The sequence below is a fragment of the Leptodactylus fuscus genome, chromosome 1 (genome assembly GCF_031893055.1).
Source record: "Leptodactylus fuscus isolate aLepFus1 chromosome 1, aLepFus1.hap2, whole genome shotgun sequence".
Taxonomy (NCBI): Eukaryota; Metazoa; Chordata; class Amphibia; order Anura; family Leptodactylidae; genus Leptodactylus; species Leptodactylus fuscus.
This window is the reverse complement of record NC_134265.1, coordinates 2,910,937-2,937,002: the sequence shown is the minus strand read 5'-3', so window position 1 is coordinate 2,937,002 and position 26,066 is coordinate 2,910,937. Positions and strand designations below refer to the sequence as shown.

Sequence of the window (26,066 nt, the reverse complement as noted above, 5' to 3'; positions counted from 1 at the left end):
AGGAGTAGTATTATAGTAGTTATATTCTTGTACATAGGTGCAGTATTATAGTAGTTATATTCTTGTACATAGGAGGTAGTATTATAGTAGTTATATTCTTGTATATAGGAGCAGTATTATAGTAGTTATATTCTTGTCCATAGGAGTAGTATTATAGTAGTTATTTTCTTGTACATAGGAGTAGTATTATAGTAGTTATATTCTTGTACATAGGAGTAGTATTATAGTAGTTATATTCTTGTACATAGGAGTAGTATTATAGTAGTTATATTCTTGTACATAGGAGTAGTATTATAGTAGTTATATTCTTGTACATAGGAGGTAGTATTATAGTAGTTATATTCTTGTATATAGGAGTAGTATTATAGTAATTATTTTCTTGTACATAGCAGTAGTATTATAGTAGTTATATTCTTGTACATAGGAGGTAGTATTATAGTAGTTATATTCTTGTACATAGGAGTAGTATTATAGTAGTTATTTTCTTGTACATAGGAGTAGTATTATAGTAGTTATATTCTTGTACATAGGGGGCAGTATTATAGTAGTTATATTCTTGTACATAGGAGTAGTATTATAGTAGTTATATTCTTGTACATAGGAGTAGTATTATAGTAGTTATATTCTTGTACATAGGAGTAGTATTATAGTAGTTATATTCTTGTACATAGGAGTAGTATTATAGTAGTTATATTCTTGTACATAGGAGTAGTATTATAGTAGTTATATTCTTGTACATAGGAGGTAGTATTATAGTAGTTATATTCTTGTATATAGGAGTAGTATTATAGTAATTATTTTCTTGTACATAGCAGTAGTATTATAGTAGTTATATTCTTGTACATAGGAGGTAGTATTATAGTAGTTATATTCTTGTACATAGGAGTAGTATTATAGTAGTTATTTTCTTGTACATAGGAGTAGTATTATAGTAGTTATATTCTTGTACATAGGGGGCAGTATTATAGTAGTTATATTCTTGTACATAGGAGTAGTATTATAGTAGTTATATTCTTGTACATAGGAGGTAGTATTATAGTAGTTATATTCTTGTACATAGGAGTAGTATTATAGTAGTTATATTCTTGTACATAGGAGTAGTATTATAGTAGTTATATTCTTGTACATAGGAGGTAGTATTATAGTAGTTATATTCTTGTACATAGGAGCAGTATTATAGTAGTTATATTCTTGTACATAGGAGGTATTATAGTAGTTATATTCTTGTACATAGGAGTAGTATTATAGTAGTTATATTCTTGTACATAGGAGCAGTATTATAGTAGTTATATTCTTGTACATAGGAGTAGTATTATAGTAGTTATATTCTTGTACATAGGGGGCAGTATTATAGTAGTTATATTCTTGTACATAGGGGGCAGTATTATAGTAGTTATATTCTTGTACATAGGAGTAGTATTATAGTAGTTATATTCTTGTACATAGGAGCAGTATTATAGTAGTTATATTCTTGTACATAGGAGTAGTATTATAGTAGTTATATTCTTGTACATAGGAGCAGTATTATAGTAGTTATAGTCTTGTACATAGGAGTAGTATTATAGTAGTTATATTCTTGTACATAGGGGGCAGTATTATAGTAGTTATATTCTTGTACATAGGGGTAGTATTATAGTAGTTATATTCTTGTACATAGGAGGTAGTATTATAGTAGTTATATTCTTGTACATAGGAGGTAGTATTATAGTAGTTATATTCTTGTACATAGGAGTAGTATTATAGTAGTTATATTCTTGTACATAGGAGTAGTATTATAGTAGTTATATTCTTGTACATAGGAGCAGTATTATAGTAGTTATATTCTTGTATATAGGAGTAGTATTATAGTAGTTATAGTCTTGTACATAGGAGCAGTATTATAGTAGTTATATTCTTGTACATAGGAGTAGTATTATAGTAGTTATATTCTTGTACATAGGAGTAGTATTATAGTAGTTATATTCTTGTATATAGGAGCAGTACTATATTAGTTATATTCTTGTACATAGGAGTAGTATTATAGTAGTTATATTCTTGTACATAGGGGGCAGTATTATAGTAGTTATATTCTTGTACATAGGGGGCAGTATTATAGTAGTTATATTCTTGTACATAGGGGGCAGTATTATAGTAGTATATTATTGTACTGTTAGCGGTAGTATTATATCGGTCCCTGTACAGTACTATGTGATTCTTGTAGGGTCTTATTGTTGGGATCAGAGTTCTCCTTTAAATCAGTCCTGGTGAATTATTTTTTGAATAAATTAGATAATTTTTTAACGATTTTGTATAATTTCTTCATTTTTGATATAAATAACCTCTCTTATTAATGATGTCTATCTTGCGGTGGAAGCCTGCGGTTTCTGGAGGCGATTCTGGAACATTCTCTCCAGTAGTTTCTCAGAATGTCTTCTATTATGGTTCGGTTGTAACCAGACTCCTGTAGATGGCGTCTGCGCTGCGGGGGGGCAGATATTTCTAGTGAGTTCTCTTTGTACATCTGCTCCGGGCTGTGTTTGTTGGCGTTATAACCTTCTATCTGTACTTTATGGTCTGTGCTCGGGATACGCTCGGCTTCGGTGAGGACTGAGTTGCGATTATTTACTGTCTTGGAGGATTCACCGTCCATTGCTGGTGCGGTATTTGACCTGAGACACGAGTGTCGTGTGATGAAGAGAATTCCCAAAAATCACGTGTAATATTTTTGATATCTTGCAGGATTTCTCTGACTTTTTCTCTCGATCAGTTCCTTGGGCGCGGTGCAGAGTCACCGGATTTGTTTAGCGTTTTCTCCTATACTGTGACCTCCATTGGTATAAATGGAATCCATTGATGAGCCGCCATAATTCCAATATCCCAGAATTCCCCGGGGCTGTTGTGTGCACTATAGACAAGTCATAGAGATAGGGGGCAGTAGAGAGGCGCCATGTACTTACCTGTGACTCCCTGACCATCATGTCGGCAACTTCAGCATGGCCGACTGTTGTAAGAACAGCTGGAACCTGGTGAAGTCTCCATTCCTGTGGTGTGAACAGGGACATTGCAGAGTTGGGGGCTGGTTCACTATTGGACAGACAAGAGATTTACCATCTTGTATTTTTCATCCTCAGTAAAACCCGACCCCCCAGAGAATGTTCTGGCAAAACCCGTCCACAAAAACCCGCGGAGGCTGGAAGTCACATGGCAGACGCCGTCCACCTGGCCGGACCCCGAGTCATTCCCACTCAAGTTCTTCCTAAGATATCGACCATTAATTCTAGACCAATGGCAGCATGTGAGTACAGAACCGTATTATCTATCTATCTATCTATCTATCTATCTCATATACACCTGCTCATATAGATCTGCACATATAGACCTGCTCATATACACCTGCACATATAGACCTGCACATATAGACCTACACATATAGACCTGCACATATAGACCTGCTCATATACACCTGCACATATACACCTGCTCATATAGACTTGCACATATAGACCTGCACATATAGACGTGCACATATAGACCTGCACATATAGACCTGCACATATAGACCTGCACATATAGACCTGCTCATATAGACCTGCACATATAGACCTGCTCATATAGACCTGCACATATAGACCTGCTCATATAGACCTGCACATATAGACCTGCACATATAGACCTGCTCATATAGACCTGCTCATATACACCTGCACATATAGACCTGCTCCTATAGACCTACTCATATAGACCTGCACATATGGATCTGCTCATATGGATCTGCTCCTATAGACCTGCACATATAGACCTGCACATATAGACCTGCTCATATAGACCTGCACATATAGACCTGCACATATAGACCTGCTCATATAGACCTGCTCATATAGACCTGCTCATATAGATCTGCACATATACACGTGCACATATAGACCTGCACGTATAGACGTGCACATATAGACGTGCACATATAGACCTGCACATATAGACCTGCTCATATAGACCTGCACATATAGACCTGCACATATAGACCTGCTCATATAGACCTGCTCATATAGACCTGCACATATAGACCTGCTCATATAGACCTGCACATATAGACCTGCACATATAGACCTGCACATATAGACCTGCTCATATAGACCTGCACATATAGACCTGCACATATAGACCTGCTCATATAGACCTGCCCATATACACCTGCACATATAGACCTGCTCCTATGGACCTACTCATATAGACCTGCACATATGGATCTGCACATATAGACCTGCTCATATGGATCTGCTCCTATAGACCTGCACATATAGACCTGCACATATAGACCTGCTCATATAGACCTGTACATATAGACCTGCACATATAGACCTGCACATATAGACCTGCTCATATAGACCTGCACATATAGACCTGCACATATATACCTGCACATATAGACCTGCACATATAGACCTGCACATATAGACCTGCTCATATAGACCTGCACATATAGACCTGCACATATAGACCTGCACATATAGACCTGCTCATATAGACCTGTACATATAGACCTGCTCATATAGACCTGCACATATAGACCTGCTCATCTAGACCTGCACATATACACCTGCTCATATAGACCTGCACATATAGACCTGCACATATAGATCTGCACATATAGACCTGCACATATAGATGTGCACATATAGACCTGCTCATATAGACCTGCACATATAGACGTGCACATATAGACCTGCACATATAGACCTGCACATATAGACCTGCACATATAGACCTGCTCATATAGACCTGCACATATAGACCTGCACATATAGACCTGCTCATATAGACCTGCTCATATACACCTGCACATATGGATCTGCACATATGGATCTGCTCATATGGATCTGCTCCTATAGACCTGCACATATAGACCTGCACATATAGACCTGCACATATAGACCTGCTCATATAGACCTGTACATATAGACCTGCACATATAGAACTGCACATATAGACCTGCTCATATAGACCTGCTCATATAGACCTGCACATATAGACCTGCACATATAGATCTGCACATATAGACCTGCACATATAGACCTGCACATATAGACGTGCACATATAGAACTGCACATATAGACCTGCACATATAGACCTGCTCATATAGACCTGCACATATAGACCTGCTCATCTAGACCTGCACATATACACCTGCTCATATAGACCTGCACATATAGACCTGCACATATAGATCTGCTCATATACACCTGCACATATACACCTGCACATATAGACCTGCTCATATAGACCTGCTCATATAGACTTGCTCATATACACCTGCACATATAGACCTGTACATATAGACCTGCACATATAGACCTGCACATATAGACCTGCACATATAGACCTGCTCATATAGACCTGCTCATATAGACCTGCACATATAGACCTGCACATCTAGACCTGCTCATATAGACCTGCACATATAGACCTGCACATATAGACCTGCACATATAGACCTGCTCATATAGACCTGCACATATAGACCTACACATATAGACCTGCACATATACACCTTCACATATACACCTGCACATATACACCTGCATATATAGACCTGCACATATAGACCTGCACATATACACCTGCACATATAGACCTGCACATATAGACCTGCACATATAGACTTGCACATATAGACCTGCTTATATAGACCTGCACATATAGACCTGCACACATAGATCTGCTCATATACACCTAAACATATAGACCTGCACATATAGACCTGCACATACAGACCTGCTCATGTAGACCTGCACATATACACCTGCACATATAGACCTGCTCATATACACCTGCACATATACACCTGCTCATATAGACCTGCACATATACACCTGCACATATAGACCGGCACATATAGACCTGCTCATATACACCTTCTCATATAAACCTGCTCATATAGACCTGCACATATAGACCTGCTCATATACACCTGCACATATAGACCTGCAGATATAGACCTGCACATATAGACCTGCACATATAGACCTGCACACATAGACCTGCTCATATAGACCTGCACATATAGACCTGCTCATCTAGACCTGCACATATACACCTGCTCATATAGACCTGCACATATAGACCTGCACATATAGATCTGCACATATAGACCTGCACATATAGACGTGCACATATAGACCTGCACATATAGACCTGCTCATATAGACCTGCACATATAGACCTGCACATATAGACCTGCACATATAGACCTGCTCATATAGACCTGCACATATAGACGTGCACATATAGACCTGCACATATAGACCTGCACATATAGACCTGCACATATAGACCTGCACATATAGACCTGCTCATATAGACCTGCTCATATAGACCTGCACATATAGACGTGCACATATAGACCTGCACATATAGACCTGCACATATAAACCTGCTCATATAGACCTGCTCATATACACCTGCACATATAGACCTGCTCCTATAGACCTACTCATATAGACCTGCACATATGGATCTGCACATATGGATCTGCTCATATGGATCTGCTCCTATAGACCTGCACATATAGACCTGCACATATAGACCTGCACATATAGACCTGCTCATATAGACCTGTACATATAGACCTGCACATATACACCTGCTCATATAGACCTGCACATATAGAACTGCACATATAGACCTGCTCATATAGACCTGTACATATAGACCTGCACATATAGAACTGCACATATATACCTGCACATATAGACCTGCACATATAGACCTGCTCATATAGACCTGCACATATAGACCTGCTCATCTAGACCTGCACATATACACCTGCTCATATAGACCTGCACATATAGACCTGCACATATAGATCTGCACATATAGACCTGCACATATACACCTGCACATATAGACCTGCTCATATAGACCTGCTCATATAGACTTGCTCATATACACCTGCACATATAGACCTGTACATATAGACCTGCACATATAGACCTGCACATATAGACCTGCACATATAGACCTGCTCATATAGACCTGCTCATATAGACCTGCACATATAGACCTGCACATATAGACCTGCACATCTAGACCTGCTCATATAGACCTGCACATATAGACCTGCACATATAGACCTGCACATATAGACCTGCTCATATAGACCTGCACATATAGACCTGCACATATAGACCTGCACATATACACCTGCACATATACACCTGCACATATACACCTGCACATATAGACCTGCACATATACACCTGCACATCTAGACCTGCTCATATAGACCTGCACATATAGACCTGCACATATACACCTGCACATATAGACCTGCACATATAGACCTGCACATATAGACCTGCACATATAGACCTGCTCATATAGACCTGCTTATATAGACCTGCAGATATAGACCTGCTCATATACACCTGCAGATATACACCTGCTTATATAGATCTGCACATATAGACCTGCACATATAGACCTGCACATATAGACCTGCTCATATAGACCTGCTTATATAGACCTGCAGATATAGACCTGCTCATATACACCTGCAGATATACACCTGCTTATATAGACCTGCACATATAGACCTGCACATATAGACCTGCACATATACACCTGCAGATATACACCTGCTCATATAGACCTGCACATATAGACCTGCACATATAGACCTGCACATATACACCTACACATATAGACCTGCTCATATAGACCTGCACATATAGACCTGCTCATATACACCTACACATATAGACCTGCTCATATAGACCTGCACATATAGACCTGCACATATAGACCTGCTCATATACACCTACACATATAGCCCTGCACATATAGACCTGCACATATAGACCTGCACATACAGACCTGCTCATGTAGACCTGCACATATACACCTGCACATATACACCTGCACATATAGACCTGCTCATATACACCTGCACATATACACCTGCACATATACACCTGTAGATATACACCTGCTCATATAGACCTGCACATATACACCTGCACATATAGACCGGCACATATAGACCTGCTCATATACACCTTCTCATATAGACCTGTTCATATAGACCTGCACATATAGACCTGCTCATATACACCTGCACATATAGACCTGCAGATATAGACCTGCACATATAGACCTTCACATATACACCTGCACATATAGACCGGCACATATAGACCTGCTCATATACACCTGCACATATAGACCTGCACATATTGACCTGCTCATATACACCTGCACATATAGACCTGCAGATATAGACCTGCACATATAGACCTGCACATATAGACCTGCTCATATACACCTGCTCATATAGACCTGCTCATATACACCTGCTCATATAGACCTGCACATATAGACCTGCACATATACACCTGCACATATACACCTGCACATATAGACCTGCTCATATACACCTGCACATATACACCTGCACATATACACCTGCTCATATAGACCTGCACATATAGACCTGCACATATAGACCTGCACATATAGACCTACATATATAGACCTGCACATATAGACCTGCTCATATACACCTGCAGATATACACCTGCACATATACACCTGCTCATATCGACCTGCTCATATAGACCTGCACATATAGACCTGCTCATATAGACCTTCACATATAGACCTGCACATATAGACCTGCACATATACACCTGCTCATATAGACCTGCACATATAGACCTGCTCATATACACCTGCACATATAGACCTTCACATATAGACCTGCTCATATACACCTGCACATATAGACCTGCTCATATACACCTGCACATATAGACCTTCACATATAGACCTGCTGATATAGACCTGCACATATAGACCTGCACATATAGACCTGCACATATAGACCTGCACATATAGACCTGCACATATAGATCTGCACATATACACCTGCACATATACACCTGCACATATAGACCTGCTCATATAGAACTGCACATATAGACCTGCACATATAGACCTGCACATATAGACCTGCACATATACACCTGCACATATAGACCTGCTCATATAGACCTGCACATATAGACCTGCACATATAGACCTGCACATATACACCTGCACATATAGACCTGCTCATATAGACCTGCACATATAGACCTGCACACATAGACCTGCACATATAGACCTGCACATATACACCTGCACATATACACCTGCACATATAGACCTGCTCATATAGACCTGCACATATAGATCTGCACATATAGACCTGCACATATACACCTGCACATATAGACCTGCTCATATAGACCTGCACATATAGACCTGCACATATAGACCTGCACACATAGACCTGCTCATATAGACCTGCTCATATACACCTGCACATATAGACCTGCACATATAGACCTGCTCATATACACCTGCACATATAGACCTGCACATATAGACCTGCTCATATACACCTGCACATATAGACCTGCACATATAGACCTGCTCATATACACCTGCACATATAGACCTTCACATATAGACCTGTTCATATACACCTGCACATATAGACCTGCACATATACACCTGCACATATACACCTGCACATATAGACCTGCACATATAGACCTGCACACATAGACCTGCTCATATAGACCTGCTCATATACACCTGCACATATAGACCTGCACATATAGACCTGCTCATATACACCTGCACATATAGACCTGCACATATAGACCTGCTCATATACACCTGCACATATAGACCTGCACATATAGACCTGCTCATATACACCTGCACATATAGACCTTCACATATCGACCTGTTCATATACACCTGCACATATAGACCTGCACATATACACCTGCACATATAGACCTGCACATATAGACCTGCTCATATAGACCTTCACATATAGACCTGCACATATAGACCTGCACATATACACCTGCTCATATAGACCTGCACATATAGACCTGCTCATATACACCTGCACATATAGACCTTCACATATAGACCTGCTCATATACACCTGCACATATAGACCTGCTCATATACACCTGCACATATAGACCTTCACATATAGACCTGCTGATATAGACCTGCACATATAGACCTGCACATATAGACCTGCACATATAGACCTGCACATATAGACCTGCACATATAGATCTGCACATATACACCTGCACATATACACCTGCACATATAGACCTGCTCATATAGACCTGCACATATAGACCTGCACATATAGACCTGCACATATAGACCTGCACATATACACCTGCACATATAGACCTGCTCATATAGACCTGCACATATAGACCTGCACATATAGACCTGCACATATACACCTGCACATATAGACCTGCTCATATAGACCTGCACATATAGACCTGCACACATAGACCTGCACATATAGACCTGCACATATACACCTGCACATATACACCTGCACATATAGACCTGCTCATATAGACCTGCACATATAGACCTGCACATATAGACCTGCACATATACACCTGCACATATAGACCTGCTCATATAGACCTGCACATATAGACCTGCACATATAGACCTGCACACATAGACCTGCTCATATAGACCTGCTCATATACACCTGCACATATAGACCTGCACATATAGACCTGCTCATATACACCTGCACATATAGACCTGCACATATAGACCTGCTCATATACACCTGCACATATAGACCTGCACATATAGACCTGCTCATATACACCTGCACATATAGACCTTCACATATAGACCTGTTCATATACACCTGCACATATAGACCTGCACATATACACCTGCACATATACACCTGCACATATAGACCTGCACATATAGACCTGCACACATAGACCTGCTCATATAGACCTGCTCATATACACCTGCACATATAGACCTGCACATATAGACCTGCTCATATACACCTGCACATATAGACCTGCACATATAGACCTGCTCATATACACCTGCACATATAGACCTGCACATATAGACCTGCTCATATACACCTGCACATATAGACCTTCACATATCGACCTGTTCATATACACCTGCACATATAGACCTGCACATATACACCTGCACATATAGACCTGCACACATAGACCTGCACATATAGACCTGCTCATATACACCTGCACATATACACCTGCACATATAGAACTGCACATATAGACTTGCTGGTATTTGTAGTGCTCTCACCTTGTCTTGTACTTTTTTGGTCACTTTCTGTATTTTTTACGATTTTTTGTGACATTTTGAAGTCAATGAGAAGTAAAACTTTATAAACCCGAACCTGTAATATGTGCGATGTTCTTACCTCACGGAGCGGCGGAGACGCGTTTCGTCCAGACAGGTGGCGGACCCCTCCCCCCTGCAGCCTCGCTGCGCACTACATTAAGGCTCTGCTCTGCGTGAAGAGCGAGACCGGAGATAAGTGGCCGCGTCTGAGAAGTGTCGTCTTATAATAAACCGCCAGTGGAGCGACCAAGAAAATCCATTAACTGAACGTTCCGGAAGCTTCCGGCGGAGCGTTCTGCGCCATATTCCTGGATTGATGGCGATACCGAGTCCATTTCTCTGTGTGGGTTTATTGCAGGATGATTGGAGGAGTCGGCGCAGGAATTCGCTCCGGTGAGCAGGCTAGCGCCGCGCTGAGAGGCCGCAGATCGACCTGTAAATGTAAAGAGCAGAAAGAAGGTGCTACACGGGGGTTGCTACCGTGCAAACCACAGGGCGTACGCTGTGTCCGCCTCATGCACAACATTGTGTCACATTGTGTAAAAGTCGCCGTCTGCCGATGTAGGACGGTCATAGTCCGCCGATGTAGGACTACGCGTTGCAGCTTACACTTCTGTACTGGATCGAGGGTCTTCCATTTTATGACCTATAACCTATTGCAGGGGGGTCGCTGGTTATAGGTCACGACTTGTTGGCATGGCCCAGCGTCAGCCGCTTCCCCGGATGGCGTCTCAAGGTCAGGACCAGCTGCGGGGACGGCAGATACGGCGGGGCACATCTGGACGGGCCTGCGATATCCGGCTCTCCAGCCCTGGCACGCTGCCCTGGCACACTCAGTAATTACCCGGACCTGACACAAAGCTCCCCGCACTTAATTCAGGCAATGTCAATTAGGACGAGGCAGAGCGGAGGAAGCGAGGGGATGAGGGCGCCGCTTACGGAAATTAATATGCAGTATTCATGGGCTACGATCGATGGCAGATGCATTACCCCTGCGTTATCTGAATCAGCAGCCGGAGAGGACGAGACGCCCGTGACCGACAGCGAAGGACAGCAAGCGACTCCCGCTCCATACACTCGGGGGCGCTAACACCACCATCGCCTGCTTGTACAGCGTGTGTCATCCATTATGATCCATAGGCCTGGTTGTAAGGAAATCGCTTTCATCATTCACGTACCGTGACATCACAGAACAGGACGCCATATGGATCCCACTGCTGATATACTGAAGTGGTCAGACAACATGGCGGTGCCTCATCCCTGCCCAAAGGCCTCTGCATTCAGTGATGTCACTGCACCTTCACAATGATGTCACTCCCATCTAATTGCAGATTTCAAATTATTAAGCTGAGCTCCACCAAAGACACCACCCAGGGGCAGGTTCAAGGGTGAGACTTCTCTTCAGATACCACCCACAAGCATTACAGGGGTGGGGCTTCTAATCAGATACCACCCATGAGCAGTTGAAGGGGTGGGGCTTCTCTTCAGATACCACCCACAAGCATTACAGGGGTGGGGTTTCTCCTCACATACCACCCACGAACAGTTTCAGGGGGCCCTCCTCAGTTACCATCCACAAGCTATTGCAGGAGTGGGGGCTTCACCTCAGATACCTCCCATGAGTAGTTTCAGGGGTGGGGCTTCTCCTCAGATACAGCCCATGAGCAGTTGAAGGGGTGGGACTTCTCATCAGATACCACCCACAAACAGTTACAGGAGTGGGGGCTTCACCTCAGGTACCACCCATGAGCAGTTACAGGGGTGGGGCTTCTCCTCAGATACCACCCACAAGCAGTTGCAGGGGTGGGGCTTCTCCTCAGATACCGCCCATGAGCAGTTGTGCTTCCTAAGAACCCAACAATAGGTTTGTGCCCGATGTACATTATTAAGGCAGTATTTGGGGTCACCAGGGCTAGACGAGCCTCCCCCGTCACTATAGACAGAGGTAACAGAGCAAATATCAGAGAAGTGAAGAGTAAAAATCACTGCAAGAGAAGAGGAAGAAACAGAGAACAGCAGCAAGGAAGATGGATGATGATGAGGGTGATTATCATTAGGGGAGGAGCGCCCTCTAGTGGCAGAATAGGGAACAGCAGGAGCAATCCCTGTAGAGAGGGATCTATGTACTCAGTGATTGTGAGATAATAACCAATGTCCTTCTGATTATTCATGTGGGAGGGGGTGGGGGAGGTCATATTGCACCCCCACCTGTAGGTCCCACTTTATATTCAGTATTAGTCCCCTCCCCCAGTATTAGTCCCCTCCCCCAGTATTAGTCCCCTCCCTCCTGTATTAGTCCCCTCCTCCAGTATCAGTCACCTCCCTCCAGGATTAGTCACCTCCCCCCAGTATTAGTCCCCTCCTCCAGTATTAGTCCCCTCCCTCCAGTATTAGTCCCCTCCCCCCAGTATTAGTCACCTCCCTCCAGTATTAGTCCCCTCCCCTCAGTATTTGTCCCCTCCCCCAGTATTAGTCCCCTCCCTCCAATATCAGTCACCCTCCTCCAGTATTAGTCCCCTCCTCCAGTATTAGTCCCCTCCTCCAGTATTAGTCCCCTCCTCCAGTATCAGTCTCCCTCCTCCAGTATTAGTCCCCTCCTCCAGTATTAGTCCCCTCCTTCAGTATTAGTCCCCTCCTCCAGTATTAGTCCCCTCCTCCAGTATTAGTCCCCTTCCTCCAGTATTAGTCCCCTCCTCCAGTATTAGTCCCCTCCCTCCAGTATCAGTCTCCCTCCTCCAGTATTAGTCCCCTCCTCCAGTATTAGTCCCCTCCTCCAGTATTAGTCCCCTCCTCCAGTATTAGTCCCCTCCTCCAGTATTAGTCCCCTCCTCCAGTATCAGTCTCCCTCCTCCAGTATTAGTCCCCTCCTCCAGTATTAGTCCCCTCCTTCAGTATTAGTCCCCTCCTCCAGTATTAGTCCCCTCCTCCAGTATTAGTCCCCTTCCTCCAGTATTAGTCCCCTCCTCCAGTATTAGTCCCCTTCCTCCAGTATTAGTCCCCTCCCTCCAGTATCAGTCTCCCTCCTCCAGTATTAGTCCCCTCCTTCAGTATTAGTCCCCTCCTCCAGTATTAGTCCCCTTCCTCCAGTATCAGTCTCCCTCCTCCAGTATTAGTCCCCTCCTCCAGTATTAGTCCCCTCCTCCAGTATTAGTCCCCTTCCTCCAGTATTAGTCCCCTCCTCCAGTATTAGTCCCCTTCCTCCAGTATTAGTCCCCTCCCTCCAGTATCAGTCTCCCTCCTCCAGTATTAGTCCCCTCCCCCAGTATTAGTCCCCTCCTCCAGTATTAGTCCCCTCCTCCAGTATTAGTCCCCTCCTCCAGTATTAGTCCCCTCCTCCAGTATTAGTCCCCTTCCTCCAGTATTAGTCCCCTCCCTCCAGTATCAGTCTCCCTCCTCCAGTATTAGTCCCCTCCTTCAGTATTAGTCCCCTCCTCCAGTATTAGTCCCCTTCCTCCAGTATCAGTCTCCCTCCTCCAGTATTAGTCCCCTCCTCCAGTATTAGTCCCCTCCTCCAGTATTAGTCCCCTTCCTCCAGTATTAGTCCCCTCCTCCAGTATTAGTCCCCTTCCTCCAGTATTAGTCCCCTCCCTCCAGTATCAGTCTCCCTCCTCCAGTATTAGTCCCCTCCCCCAGTATTAGTCCCCTCCTCCAGTATTAGTCCCCTCCTCCAGTATTAGTCCCCTCCTCCAGTATTAGTCCCCTCCCTCCAGTATTAGTCCCCTCCTCCAGTATCAGTCTCCCTCCTCCAGTATTAGTCCCCTCCTTCAGTATTAGTCCCCTCCTCCAGTATTAGTCCCCTCCTCCAGTATTAGTCCCCTTCCTCCAGTATTAGTCCCCTCCCTCCAGTATCAGTCTCCCTCCTCCAGTATTAGTCCCCTCCTCCAGTATTAGTCCCCTTCCTCCAGTATTAGTCCCCTCCCTCCAGTATCAGTCTCCCTCCTCCAGTATTAGTCCCCTCCTTCAGTATTAGTCCCCTCTTCCAGTATTAGTCCCCTCCTCCAGTATTAGTCCCCTTCCTCCAGTATTAGTCACCCTCCTCCAGTATTAGTCCCCTCCCCCAGTATTAGTCCCCTCCCTCCAGTATTAGTCCCCTCCCCCAGTATTAGTCCCCTCCTCCAGTATCAGTCACCTCCCTCCAGGATTAGTCACCTCCCCCCAGTATTAGTCCCCTCCCCCAGTATTAGTCCCCTCCCTCCAATATCAGTCACCCTCCTCCAGTATTAGTCCCCTCCTCCAGTATCAGTCTCCCTCCTCCAGTATCAGTCTCCCTCCTCCAGTATTAGTCCCCTCGCTGCAGTATTAGTCCCCTCCCCCAGTATTAGTCCCCTCCTCCAGTATCCGTCACCTCCCTCCAGGATTAGTCACCTCCCCCCAGTATTAGTCCCCTCCCCCAGTATTAGTCCCCTCCCTCCAATATCAGTCACCCTCCTCCAGTATTAGTCCCCTCCTCCAGTATTAGTCCCCTCCCTCCAGTATTAGTCCCCTCCCTCCAGTATTAGTCCCCTCCCCCCAGTATTAGTCACCTCCCTCCAGTATTAGTCCCCTCCCCTCAGTATTTGTCCCCTCCCCCAGTATTAGTCCCCTCCCTCCAATATCAGTCACCCTCCTCCAGTATTAGTCCCCTCCTCCAGTATTAGTCCCCTCCTCCAGTATTAGTCCCCTCCTCCAGTATCAGTCTCCCTCCTCCAGTATCAGTCTCCCTCCTCCAGTATTAGTCCCCTCCTTCAGTATTAGTCCCCTCCTCCAGTATTAGTCCCCTCCTCCAGTATTAGTCCCCTTCCTCCAGTATTAGTCCCCTCCTCCAGTATCAGTCACCTCCCTCCAGTATAAGTCTCCCTCCTCCAGTATTAGTCCCCTCTTTCAGTATTAGTCCCCTCCCTCCAGTATTAGTCCCCTCCTCCAGTATTAGTCCCCTTCTTCCAGTATTAGTCCCCTCCCTCCAGTATCAGTCACCCTCCTCCAGTATTAGTCCCCTCCCCCAGTATTAGTCCCCTCCCTCCAATATCAGTCACCCTCCTCCAGTATTAGTCCCCTCCTCCAGTATCAGTCTCCCTCCTCCAGTATCGGTCTCCCTCCTCCAGTATTAGTCCCCTCCCCCAGTATTAGTCCCCTCCCTCCAATATCAGTCACCCTCCTCCAGTATTAGTCCCCTCCTCCAGTATCAGTCTCCCTCCTCCAGTATCGGTCTCCCTCCTCCAGTATTAGTCACCCTCCTCCAGTATTAGTCCCCTCCCTGCAGTATTAGTCCCCTCCCCCAGTATTAGTCCCCTCCTCCAGTATCAGTCACCTCCCTCCAGGATTAGTCACCTCCCCCCAGTATTAGTCCCCTCCCCCAGTATTAGTCCCCTCCCTCCAATATCAGTCACCCTCCTCCAGTATTAGTCCCCTCCTCCAGTATCAGTCTCCCTCCTCCAGTATCAGTCTCCCTCCTCCAGTATTAGTCACCCTCCTCCAGTATTAGTCCCCTCTCTGCAGTATTAGTCCCCTCCCCCAGTATTAGTCCCCTCCCTCCAATATCAGTCACCCTCCTCCAGTATTAGTCCCCTCCTCCAGTATCAGTCTCCCTCCTCCAGTATTAGTCTCCCTCCTCCAGTATTAGTCCCCTCCTTCAGTATTAGTCCCCTCCCTCCAGTATTAGTCCCCTCCCCCAGTATTAGTCCCCTCCCTCCAGTATTAGTACTTCCCTCCAGTATCAGTCTCCCTCCTCCAGTATTAGTCCCCTCCCCCAGTATTAGTCCCCTCCTCCAGTATTAGTCCCCTCCTCCAGTATTAGTCCCCTCCTCCAGTATTAGTCCCCTCCCTCCAGTATTAGTCCCCTCCCTCCAGTACTAGTCACTTCCCCCCAGTATTAGTCCCCTCCCTCCAATATCAGTCTCCCTCCTCCAGTATTAGTCTCCCTCCTCCAGTATTAGTCCCCTCCTTCAGTATTAGTCCCCTCCCTCCAGTATTTGTCCCCTCCCTCCAGTATTAGTCACCTCCCCCAAGTATTTGTCCCCTCCCTCCAGTATTAGTCCATCCCTCCATCCAATAATGTGATAAGTCCGCCCCTCCATGTTGTGGGTGTGGTCCGGTATGAGTCGCTGTGATGACATCAGAGGTCACCCATTATAATAGTATCCTGTATTATATCAGTACGCCTGAGCACTATATGGGCTTATACTTGGCTGCACTGATAGCTTCCTGAGGGGTCACTGAGCGGTGTGATTGGTTGAGGATCGGTCTCTCTCCATCCCTGTCATTACGCCTCCTGGTGGCCCCTTCAGGTATAGCGCGCCGGCTCACCCCACCCCTGAGGATCTGGGCCCTCTGTGTGTGCTTGTATCTTTACATGTGGCCCATAGCGTGAGCCGCAGGGCGAGCACTATGACCCATTAGTGTGGGCCACGAGGGGCACCAGTGCATGGCAGTAGATTCGAGGATGCCACCCAGCTCGTCTTCCCTCTGATGTTTCTCTGCCCGGCCCTTCATTCTTGGAGCTTTGCTTTGTACGTCTGCCAGCGCCCCCCTCCCCCGCCTCGCTCACATCGGGGCTTAGATTAATGACAAATCAATGTCTCAGGCCATTAGCATTAAAAGACAAACAAAGCGATGGAAGCGAGGAGGGGGCCGGGGGTCCTGAGAAGCCGCTCACCCAGCTGCCCCCACCAAAACGCCGCTCATGAAAACCCCATTGATTGCTCTGGTCTCTCAGTCTTTGATGCAGGTGGACGCTGTCATGGCCGCCATCAATCTCGCCCCAGTATAGCGTATAGTTCAGACTGGAGCACAGATACGGAGCCCCTTCATGATTGAGCGCCACCGCTGGTGCAGACGGGTAATGCGGCCTCATTGCTGTAACCACAGCAGCCAGGGCAGACTCTACCAAGATGGCAGCAATGACCGTATAGATAAGCGGCGCGTCAGCGCGGCACATCCGCCATGTTCTCCCTTATAGATATGAGAGCGGCCCCTCCAGCCCAGTCACTGTACCCCCATAATGTCTCCCACCTGCGCACTCTCCCCATGTCCAGGCCCCCGTGTTGTGTACTCTGCAGCCATTATATCGGCCTCGCGGTCACGTCTGAGGAGAGGGTGCCTTGGCTGACGGGACGTCTTTGGCGCTTTCCTCCCGGTGTCCTCCATTATTAGAATGTCTTGTAAGACATCTCGCCCTCGTCTCCGTGTAACATGACGGACAATGAAAGGCTCGCTCTCCGCACAAAGGATTCAATCTCCATCCAGACAAGCGCGCCATAATGAGCGGCGTTTTATCACCGCGGAGGCGGCGGCCTCAGGACACGATTATTACACCACATAACCAGTAAGTTAGAGGGCGAGCGACGATCTGAGCTCCGAGGACGCCGCGCATTAACCCCTTCTCTTATGGAAGACCCTTATACCTGTCGCACCAGGCACGCCGCCGCCATCGCTGCTTATACGTGTCATACAGTTACAGCAAGAGGGAAAAATAATCATCGCTCATAGTTACCGATGTAGCCCGTAATCGCCAGGGACGCAGGTAAAACCGCTCCGAGCGCACCGCGTATCAGCAACAGGTGAACCTAGACTGGATACGTCTGCGATCTTTTCTTCCGTTTTTCTCGCCTCTTTGCGGTATTATTTTCCTCTCTGAGTTGTCTATTACAGTCTCATCCTCCGCGGTCTCCGGCGGTTCCGTTTTTCTGTTATCGGAGGGCTGTGACTTGTGCGTCTGCTCCTGTTTATTAATTGCACGGCCCGGGGCGATGTCCGCGCTCCTGACAATATCTGAGGAGTGTAATATTAATGAGCGTGTGCTCAGCAGCGCCGCCACCAGACCAGTCACTCAGCGCTGACATCACTAATATGGGGAGGTCTCGCCGCCATCGCTGTCGATTGTTTTATGCTTTATTTCATTACAGCAAATTAAACAAAAATGAGCAAATCATTTAACAAGGGGTGAAGGGGCCCTGAGAAATCCTATGGTGGTGGCAGCGGTAGCAGCGGCGGTGGAAGCAGCGGTGGTGGCAGCGGTGGTGGCAGTGGTGGTGGCAGCGGTAGTGGCGACCGCTCTTCTACCCCTCTCATTCTACAGGTCTCAGTACAATACCAGACCTCTATACAGATTCCCAGTGGCCGCCATCTTATTCCCAGTGGGTAAGGGGTGGAGCTTAGTCCACTTTGCCCGGGGCTGTTGCACGTTTGCTGTTTGCAGTGCAGTAGTTTTTAGCTGATCTCTCTCTTAATAAAGTCAGAATTCTATTTTACCGATACAAAGCTCCAAATCCCCTGCATAGACATCAAATGACATAATGTCATTACCCACTAGGGGGAGCTCAGGAGCTAACTGTATACAGGAATAGTATTGATAGCAGACAAAGATGGAAGGGCCTGACCAGACAAAGATGAGGCAACCACTGAGACCAGATGGAGAGGCCCAACTAGCCAGAGATGGAGCTGCCTGGCCAGACAGAGATGGGGCAACCACCGAGACCAGATGGGGCAGCATGGCCAGACAAAGATGGGGCAATCACCGAGACCAGATGGAGGGGCCCACCCAGACAGAGATGGAGGGGCCCAGACAGAGTGGAAGGGGCCCGGCCAGACAAAGATGAGGCAACCACCAAGACAAGATGGAGGGGCCCGGCCAGGCAAAGATGAGGCAACCATCGAGGCCAGATGGGGTGGCCCACCTAGCCAGAGATGGAGGGGCCCAGACAGAATGGAAGGCGCCTGGCCAAACAAAGATGAGGCAACCACTGAGACCAGATGGGGTGGCCCGGCCAGACAAAGATGGAGAGGCCCAGCCAGGCAACGATAGGGCAACCACCGAGACCAGATGGAGGGGCCCACCTAGCCAGAGATGGAGGGGCCCGGCCAGGCAAAGATGAGGCAACCACTGAGACCAGATGGAGGGGCCCACCCAGACACAGATGGAGGGGCCCAGACAGAGTGGAAGGGGCCCGGCCAGACAAAGATGAGGCAACCATCGAGACCAGATGGAGAGGCCCGGCCAGGCAAAGATGAGGCAACCATCGAGGCCAGATGGGGTGGCCCACCTAGCCAGAGATGGAGGGGCCCAGACAGAGTGGAAGGCGCCTGGCCAAACAAAGATGAGGCAACCACTGAGACAAGATGGAGGGGCCCGGCCAGAGATGGGTCAGCTACCAAGACAAGATGAAAGGTCCCACTCAGAAAGAGATGGAGGGGCCTGGCCAGACAAAGATGGAGGTACCCGGCTAGACAAAGATGCGGCAACCACCGAGACATAATGAAGGGGCCCACGCAGTCAGAGATGGAGGGGCCAGTGAGACAGAGATGGAGGGAACTGTCAAGAAAAAGCTGTAGGGACCATCTACTTCTCTTGGTGCAGTATGGCATCGGCGATCCTTGTACTGGGAATCAGTGGTGTGGCTATAGCAGGTGCAGGAGAGTCTTCCCTACCGGGCCCTGAAGCCTCTGGGGGGCCCCTCTATAACATGAGAGGACAGCAGTAGTGCAGTTGGTATATAGTAAGTGGGGGCCCCATTACGTATCTTACACTGGGGCCCAGTTACACCTCTGCTGGGTCGGGCAGGTCTCTCTCGGGGTCAGCCCATGTTTTGCTGCTCCTCTGGACCCCGGTTCTGTGAGTGTGATAGAAGCCTCCATCCATCCATGGGGCGGTGGACCCGGAGCGCGGCTGCCAAGAGTTACACATGGAGGCCACATGTGGACGGGGGGGGGGGGAGTCAGCGGCGTGATGACAAGGACCTCAGTGTCAGTGGATGACGGGTGATGTCACCGCCACCGTGTAGACAGTCACTTCCTGGGGCAGATATCGCCGACGCTGAGCAGGGTCAGGACCCCGGGATGACTGATGGTTTCCTAGTGGATGTTGTACAATAAGCTGGAACGTCACATTGTACCGAAACCGCTCCTCAGGGAAGCGCTGGGAATTCCTTGAAGGGCATCCTCTGTATAAAGGCTAATGGCAGACGTTACAGTCGTCACCCAGATTTCCTAAATACCAAATCCCTCATTCTGGAGCCTGGAAAAGCTGGATTACGGCTATTTAGTGATTTGCTGAGATAATCAGGTTCTGTGCCGCGCCGTCTGCAGGATTGGTGCAGATCTCCAGAATATTCTGCATTCACCCCACTATCCCGAGTACAGCGGAGAACCCCTTTAGGTCAGACACTGTTACAGATTATTAATGATCTCCCCCACATAGTTATATACCGGTGGCCTGGTGGTCATCTGCGGTACTGCAGCCCTTCAATGTCTGGTTTTGGCCGCTATTTCTGAGGCTGCAAACAAAGTTTGTGACCAATCCTGATATTGTCTCTGTACACATTGTAATAATTAGTAAGTGCCCCCGCACAGTATGATGTCCACTTAGCTCCCCATACATAATAAACTGCCCCCCACACACAGTATACTGCTCCCTTACTGACCCCACACACAGTATACTGTCCCCTTACTGCCCCCACACACAGTATACTGTCCCCTTACTGCCCCCACACACAGTATACTGTCCCCTTACTGCCCCCACACTCAGTATACTGCCCTCTTACTGACCCCACACACAGTATACTGTGCCCTTACTGCCACCACACACAGTATACTGCTCCCTTAGTGCCCCCACACAGTATACTGTCCCCTTACTGCCCCACACACAGTATACTGCTCCCTTAGTTCCCCCACACAGTATACTGCCCCTTACTGTCCACACACACAGTATACTGCTCCCTTAGTGCCCCCACACAGTATACTGTCCTCTTACTGCACCCCACACACAGTATACTGCTCCCTTACTGCCCCCACACACAGTATACTGTCCCCTTACTGACCCCACACAGTCTACTGCCCTCTTACTGCCCCCCACACACAGTATACTGTCCCCTTACTGACCCCACACAGTATACTGCTCCCTTACTGCCCCCACACACAGTCTACTGCCCTCTTACTGCCCACACACAGCATACTGTCCCCTTACTGCCCCCACACACAGTATACTGCCCCCTTACTGCCCCCACACACAGTATACTGTCCCCTTACTGCCCCCACACACAGTCTACTGCCCCCTTACTGCCCCCACACACAGTATACTGTCCCCTTACTGACCCCACACACAGTATACTGCTCCCTTACTGCCCCCACACACAGTATACTGTCCCCTTACTGCCCCCACACACAGTATACTGTCCCCTTACTGCCCCCACACACAGTATACTGTCCCCTTACTGACCCCACACTCAGTATACTGTCCCCTTACTGCCAGCACTCACAGTATACTGTCCCCTTACTGCCCCCACACACAGTATACTGTCCCCTTACTGCCAGCACTCACAGTATACTGTCCCCTTACTGCCCCCACACACAGTATACTGTCCCCTTACTGCCCCCACACACAGTATACTGTCCCCTTACTGCCCCACACACAGTATACTGTCCCCTTACTGCCCCCACACACAGTATACTGTCCCCTTACTGCCAGCACTCACAGTATACTGTCCCCTTACTGCCGCCACACACAGTATACTGTCCCCTTACTGCCCCCACACACAGTATATTGCCCTCTTACTGACCCCACACACAGTATACTGTCCCCTTACTGCCCCCACACACAGTATACTGTCCCCTTACTGACCCCACTCACAGTATACTGCCCTCTTACTGCCGCCACACACAGTATACTGTCCCCTTACTGCCCCCACACACAGTATACTGCTCCCTTATTGCCCCCACACACAGTATACTGTCCCCTTACTGCCCCACACACAGTATACTGTCCCCTTACTGCCCCCACACACAGTATACTGTCCCCTTACTGACCCCACTCACAGTATACTGCCCTCTTACTGCCGCCACACACAGTATACTGTCCCCTTACTGCCCCCACACACAGTATACTGCTCCCTTATTGCCCCCACACACAGTATACTGTCCCCTTACTGCCCCCACACACAGTATACTGCTCCCTTATTGCCCCCACACACAGTATAATACTCCTTTAGTGGTGCCCCTACATACAGTATACTGCCCCTTACTGCCCCCGCACAGTATAATACTCCAGTAGCTCCCCATGACTGAGGGGTCGAGGTGCCAATGTGCCGCTTCATGTCTTCTGTTCTTCTTATATCCTGGTCACCAGTATTGATGTGACAGTCACCACATAGGGGCGCCACTAACACTTCAGTGCTGTCACTCGGACCTGCCGTCTTGCAGCACTCGCTGGGTCCTGGCTTACCTCTGCAGGTACTTTGCATGTTCTCTCCGTGTTCTTGTTGGTTTCCTTCAGGCTCTCCAGTTCATCCATCACCCTAGAAACATCCTGAGGTTATGACAATCACCAATGGGTACAGGGACTGACGATAACCTTGTACAGAGCCCTGGAATATGTTGGTGCTATAAATAAATGCACCCTCTTCCTGCCACTGGTAATAAGGTGATAGCATCCTATTTCCCTGCAGGCTGTAAAGCGAGAGGCGTTTAGGGAGTGCTCTGCTGCCATCTAGTGGCCAGTATGGGACCTACACCCGGGACATGTTAGACTGGTCTGTGGCTGCGGCTGTTTTACATCAGGGCCTCGTCTGCTGCGCTCCTTTGTGTCCGGGCCCCTAATGTGATGTAATCTTTAGTATAAGTGCCCTAATAAATCTCGGCCCCTCAGACGGCGATTCGGGGTCTGGTTGTGATCAGCACATGGAGGTAAAGTGAAAAAGGATCAGAGACGATAGGAGAGGAACATCTGGAGGGGCTCGCCTGGTATCTGTAGTGCCATCGCCGCCATGATGTATGACACCCCTTAATGACCGGAGTACTTTGTAGGGGGCGCTGTGATGGATAGCTTTGTGGATGCGCCGGGCCCATTACTGTGGGATACATTGGTTCGATTCTGCCCCTTCCGGTAACATTGTAACTTCTTACATTATTTTTGCTGCTGCCCCATCAGTATCGATGACATGGTGACCCTGAGGGGTAAATTGCCCCCCACCCCCACTTCCCAAACCCCGGTCCCCCCATCTCATCACAGACAGTGATTGACAAGTAGGCCGTCCTCATGAATATCCCGCAAGGCCCCAATAATGAGGCGTCATTACCAGCCCCGCAATTACAGCTCCATCTATGTGATAATTACCAGGAGGGACCCCCCTCATTACCGCCATTATATGGCTGATCAGTAATCCCATCTATTCACTGTCAGACAAAAGCCCCCCATCACTCCCACCCTACACCCCAATTACTCCCACCCCGGGCCCTACACATACATGAGAACCTCATCCATCATCCATGTACAATAGACAGCAGGTGGGGGGAGGTTTATTATCACAGTGCGGAAGACTCATGGTTAACCTTAGATCCGACATAAGGAAAAGACATGTATCCCTTATATATCAGGCATGTATCCTATATGTATCAGTCGTGTATCCCTTATATATCAGACGTGTATCCTATATGTATCAGACATGTATCCTATATGTATCAGACGTGTATCCTATATGTATCAGATGTGTATCCCTTATATATCAGACGTGTATCCTATATGTATCAGACGTGTATCCTGTATATATCAGTAGTGTATCCTATATGTATCAGACGTGTATCCTGTATATATCAGACGTGTATCATGTATGTATCAGACATGTATCCTGTATATATCAGACATGTATCCCTTATATATTAGGCGTGTATCCCTTATATATCAGACGTGTATCCTGTATATATCAGACATGTATCCTATATGTATCAGACGTGTATCCTATATGTATCAGACATGTATCCTGTATATATCAGACATGTATCCCTTATATATCAGGCGTGTATCCCTTATATATCAGACGTGTATCCTATATGTATCAGACGTGTATGCTATATGTATCAGAAGTGTATCCTATATGTATCAGATGTGTATCCTGTATGTATCAGACATGTATCCCTTATGTATCAGACGTGTATCTTATATGTATCAGACGTGTATCCTGTATATATCAGACGTGTATCCTGTATGTATCAGACATGTATCCTGTATATATCAGACATGTATCCCTTATATATCAGGCGTGTATCCCTTATATATCAGACGTGTATCCTGTATATATCAGACATGTATCCTATATGTATCAGACGTGTATCCTATATGTATCAGACGTGTATCCTGTATATATCAGACATGTATCCCTTATATATCAGGCGTGTATCCCTTATATACCAGACGTGTATCCTGTATATATCAGACATGTATCCTATATGTATCAGACGTGTATCCTATATGTATCAGACATGTATCTTGTATACATAAGACATGTATCCCTTATATATCAGACGTGTATCCTATATGTATCAGACGTGTATCCTGTATGTATCAGACGTGTATCCTGTATATATCAGACGTGTATCCTATATGTATCAGACGTGTATCCTATATGTATCAGACGTGTATCCTATATGTATCAGACGTGTATCCTATATGTATCTTGTATACATAAGACATGTATCCCTTATATATCAGACGTGTATCCTATATGTATCAGACATGTATCTTGTATACATAAGACATGTATCCCTTATATATCAGACGTGTATCCTATATGTATCAGACGTGTATCCTATATGTATCAGACGTGTATCCTGTATGTATCAGACGTGTATCCTATATGTATCAAACGTGTATCCTATATGTATCAGACATGTATCTTGTATACATAAGACATGTATCCCTTATATATCAGACGTGTATCCTGTATATATCAGACGTGTATCCTATATGTATCAGACATGTATCCCTTATATATCAGACGTGTATCCTGTATGTATCAGATGTGTATCCTGTATGTATCAGATGTGTATCTTGTATACATAAGACATGTATCCCTTATATATCAGACGTGTATCCTGTATATATCAGACATGTATCCTA

The 26,066-nt window shown here is 46.5% G+C and overlaps 1 protein-coding gene across 5 annotated transcripts in view; it reads left to right on the top strand.

Annotated features, from left to right (window-relative positions):
- The window catches only part of CNTFR (ciliary neurotrophic factor receptor), a 425,728-nt gene that overhangs the window by 364,664 nt on the left and 34,998 nt on the right, over positions 1-26,066 (top strand). For all 5 annotated transcript variants that reach the window (XM_075267249.1, XM_075267240.1, XM_075267223.1 and 2 more), the window contains one exon: positions 3,111-3,274. In XM_075267249.1, coding sequence (XP_075123350.1) covers positions 3,111-3,274 — 164 coding nt within the window. The remainder of the gene's footprint in view (positions 1-3,110; positions 3,275-26,066) is intronic.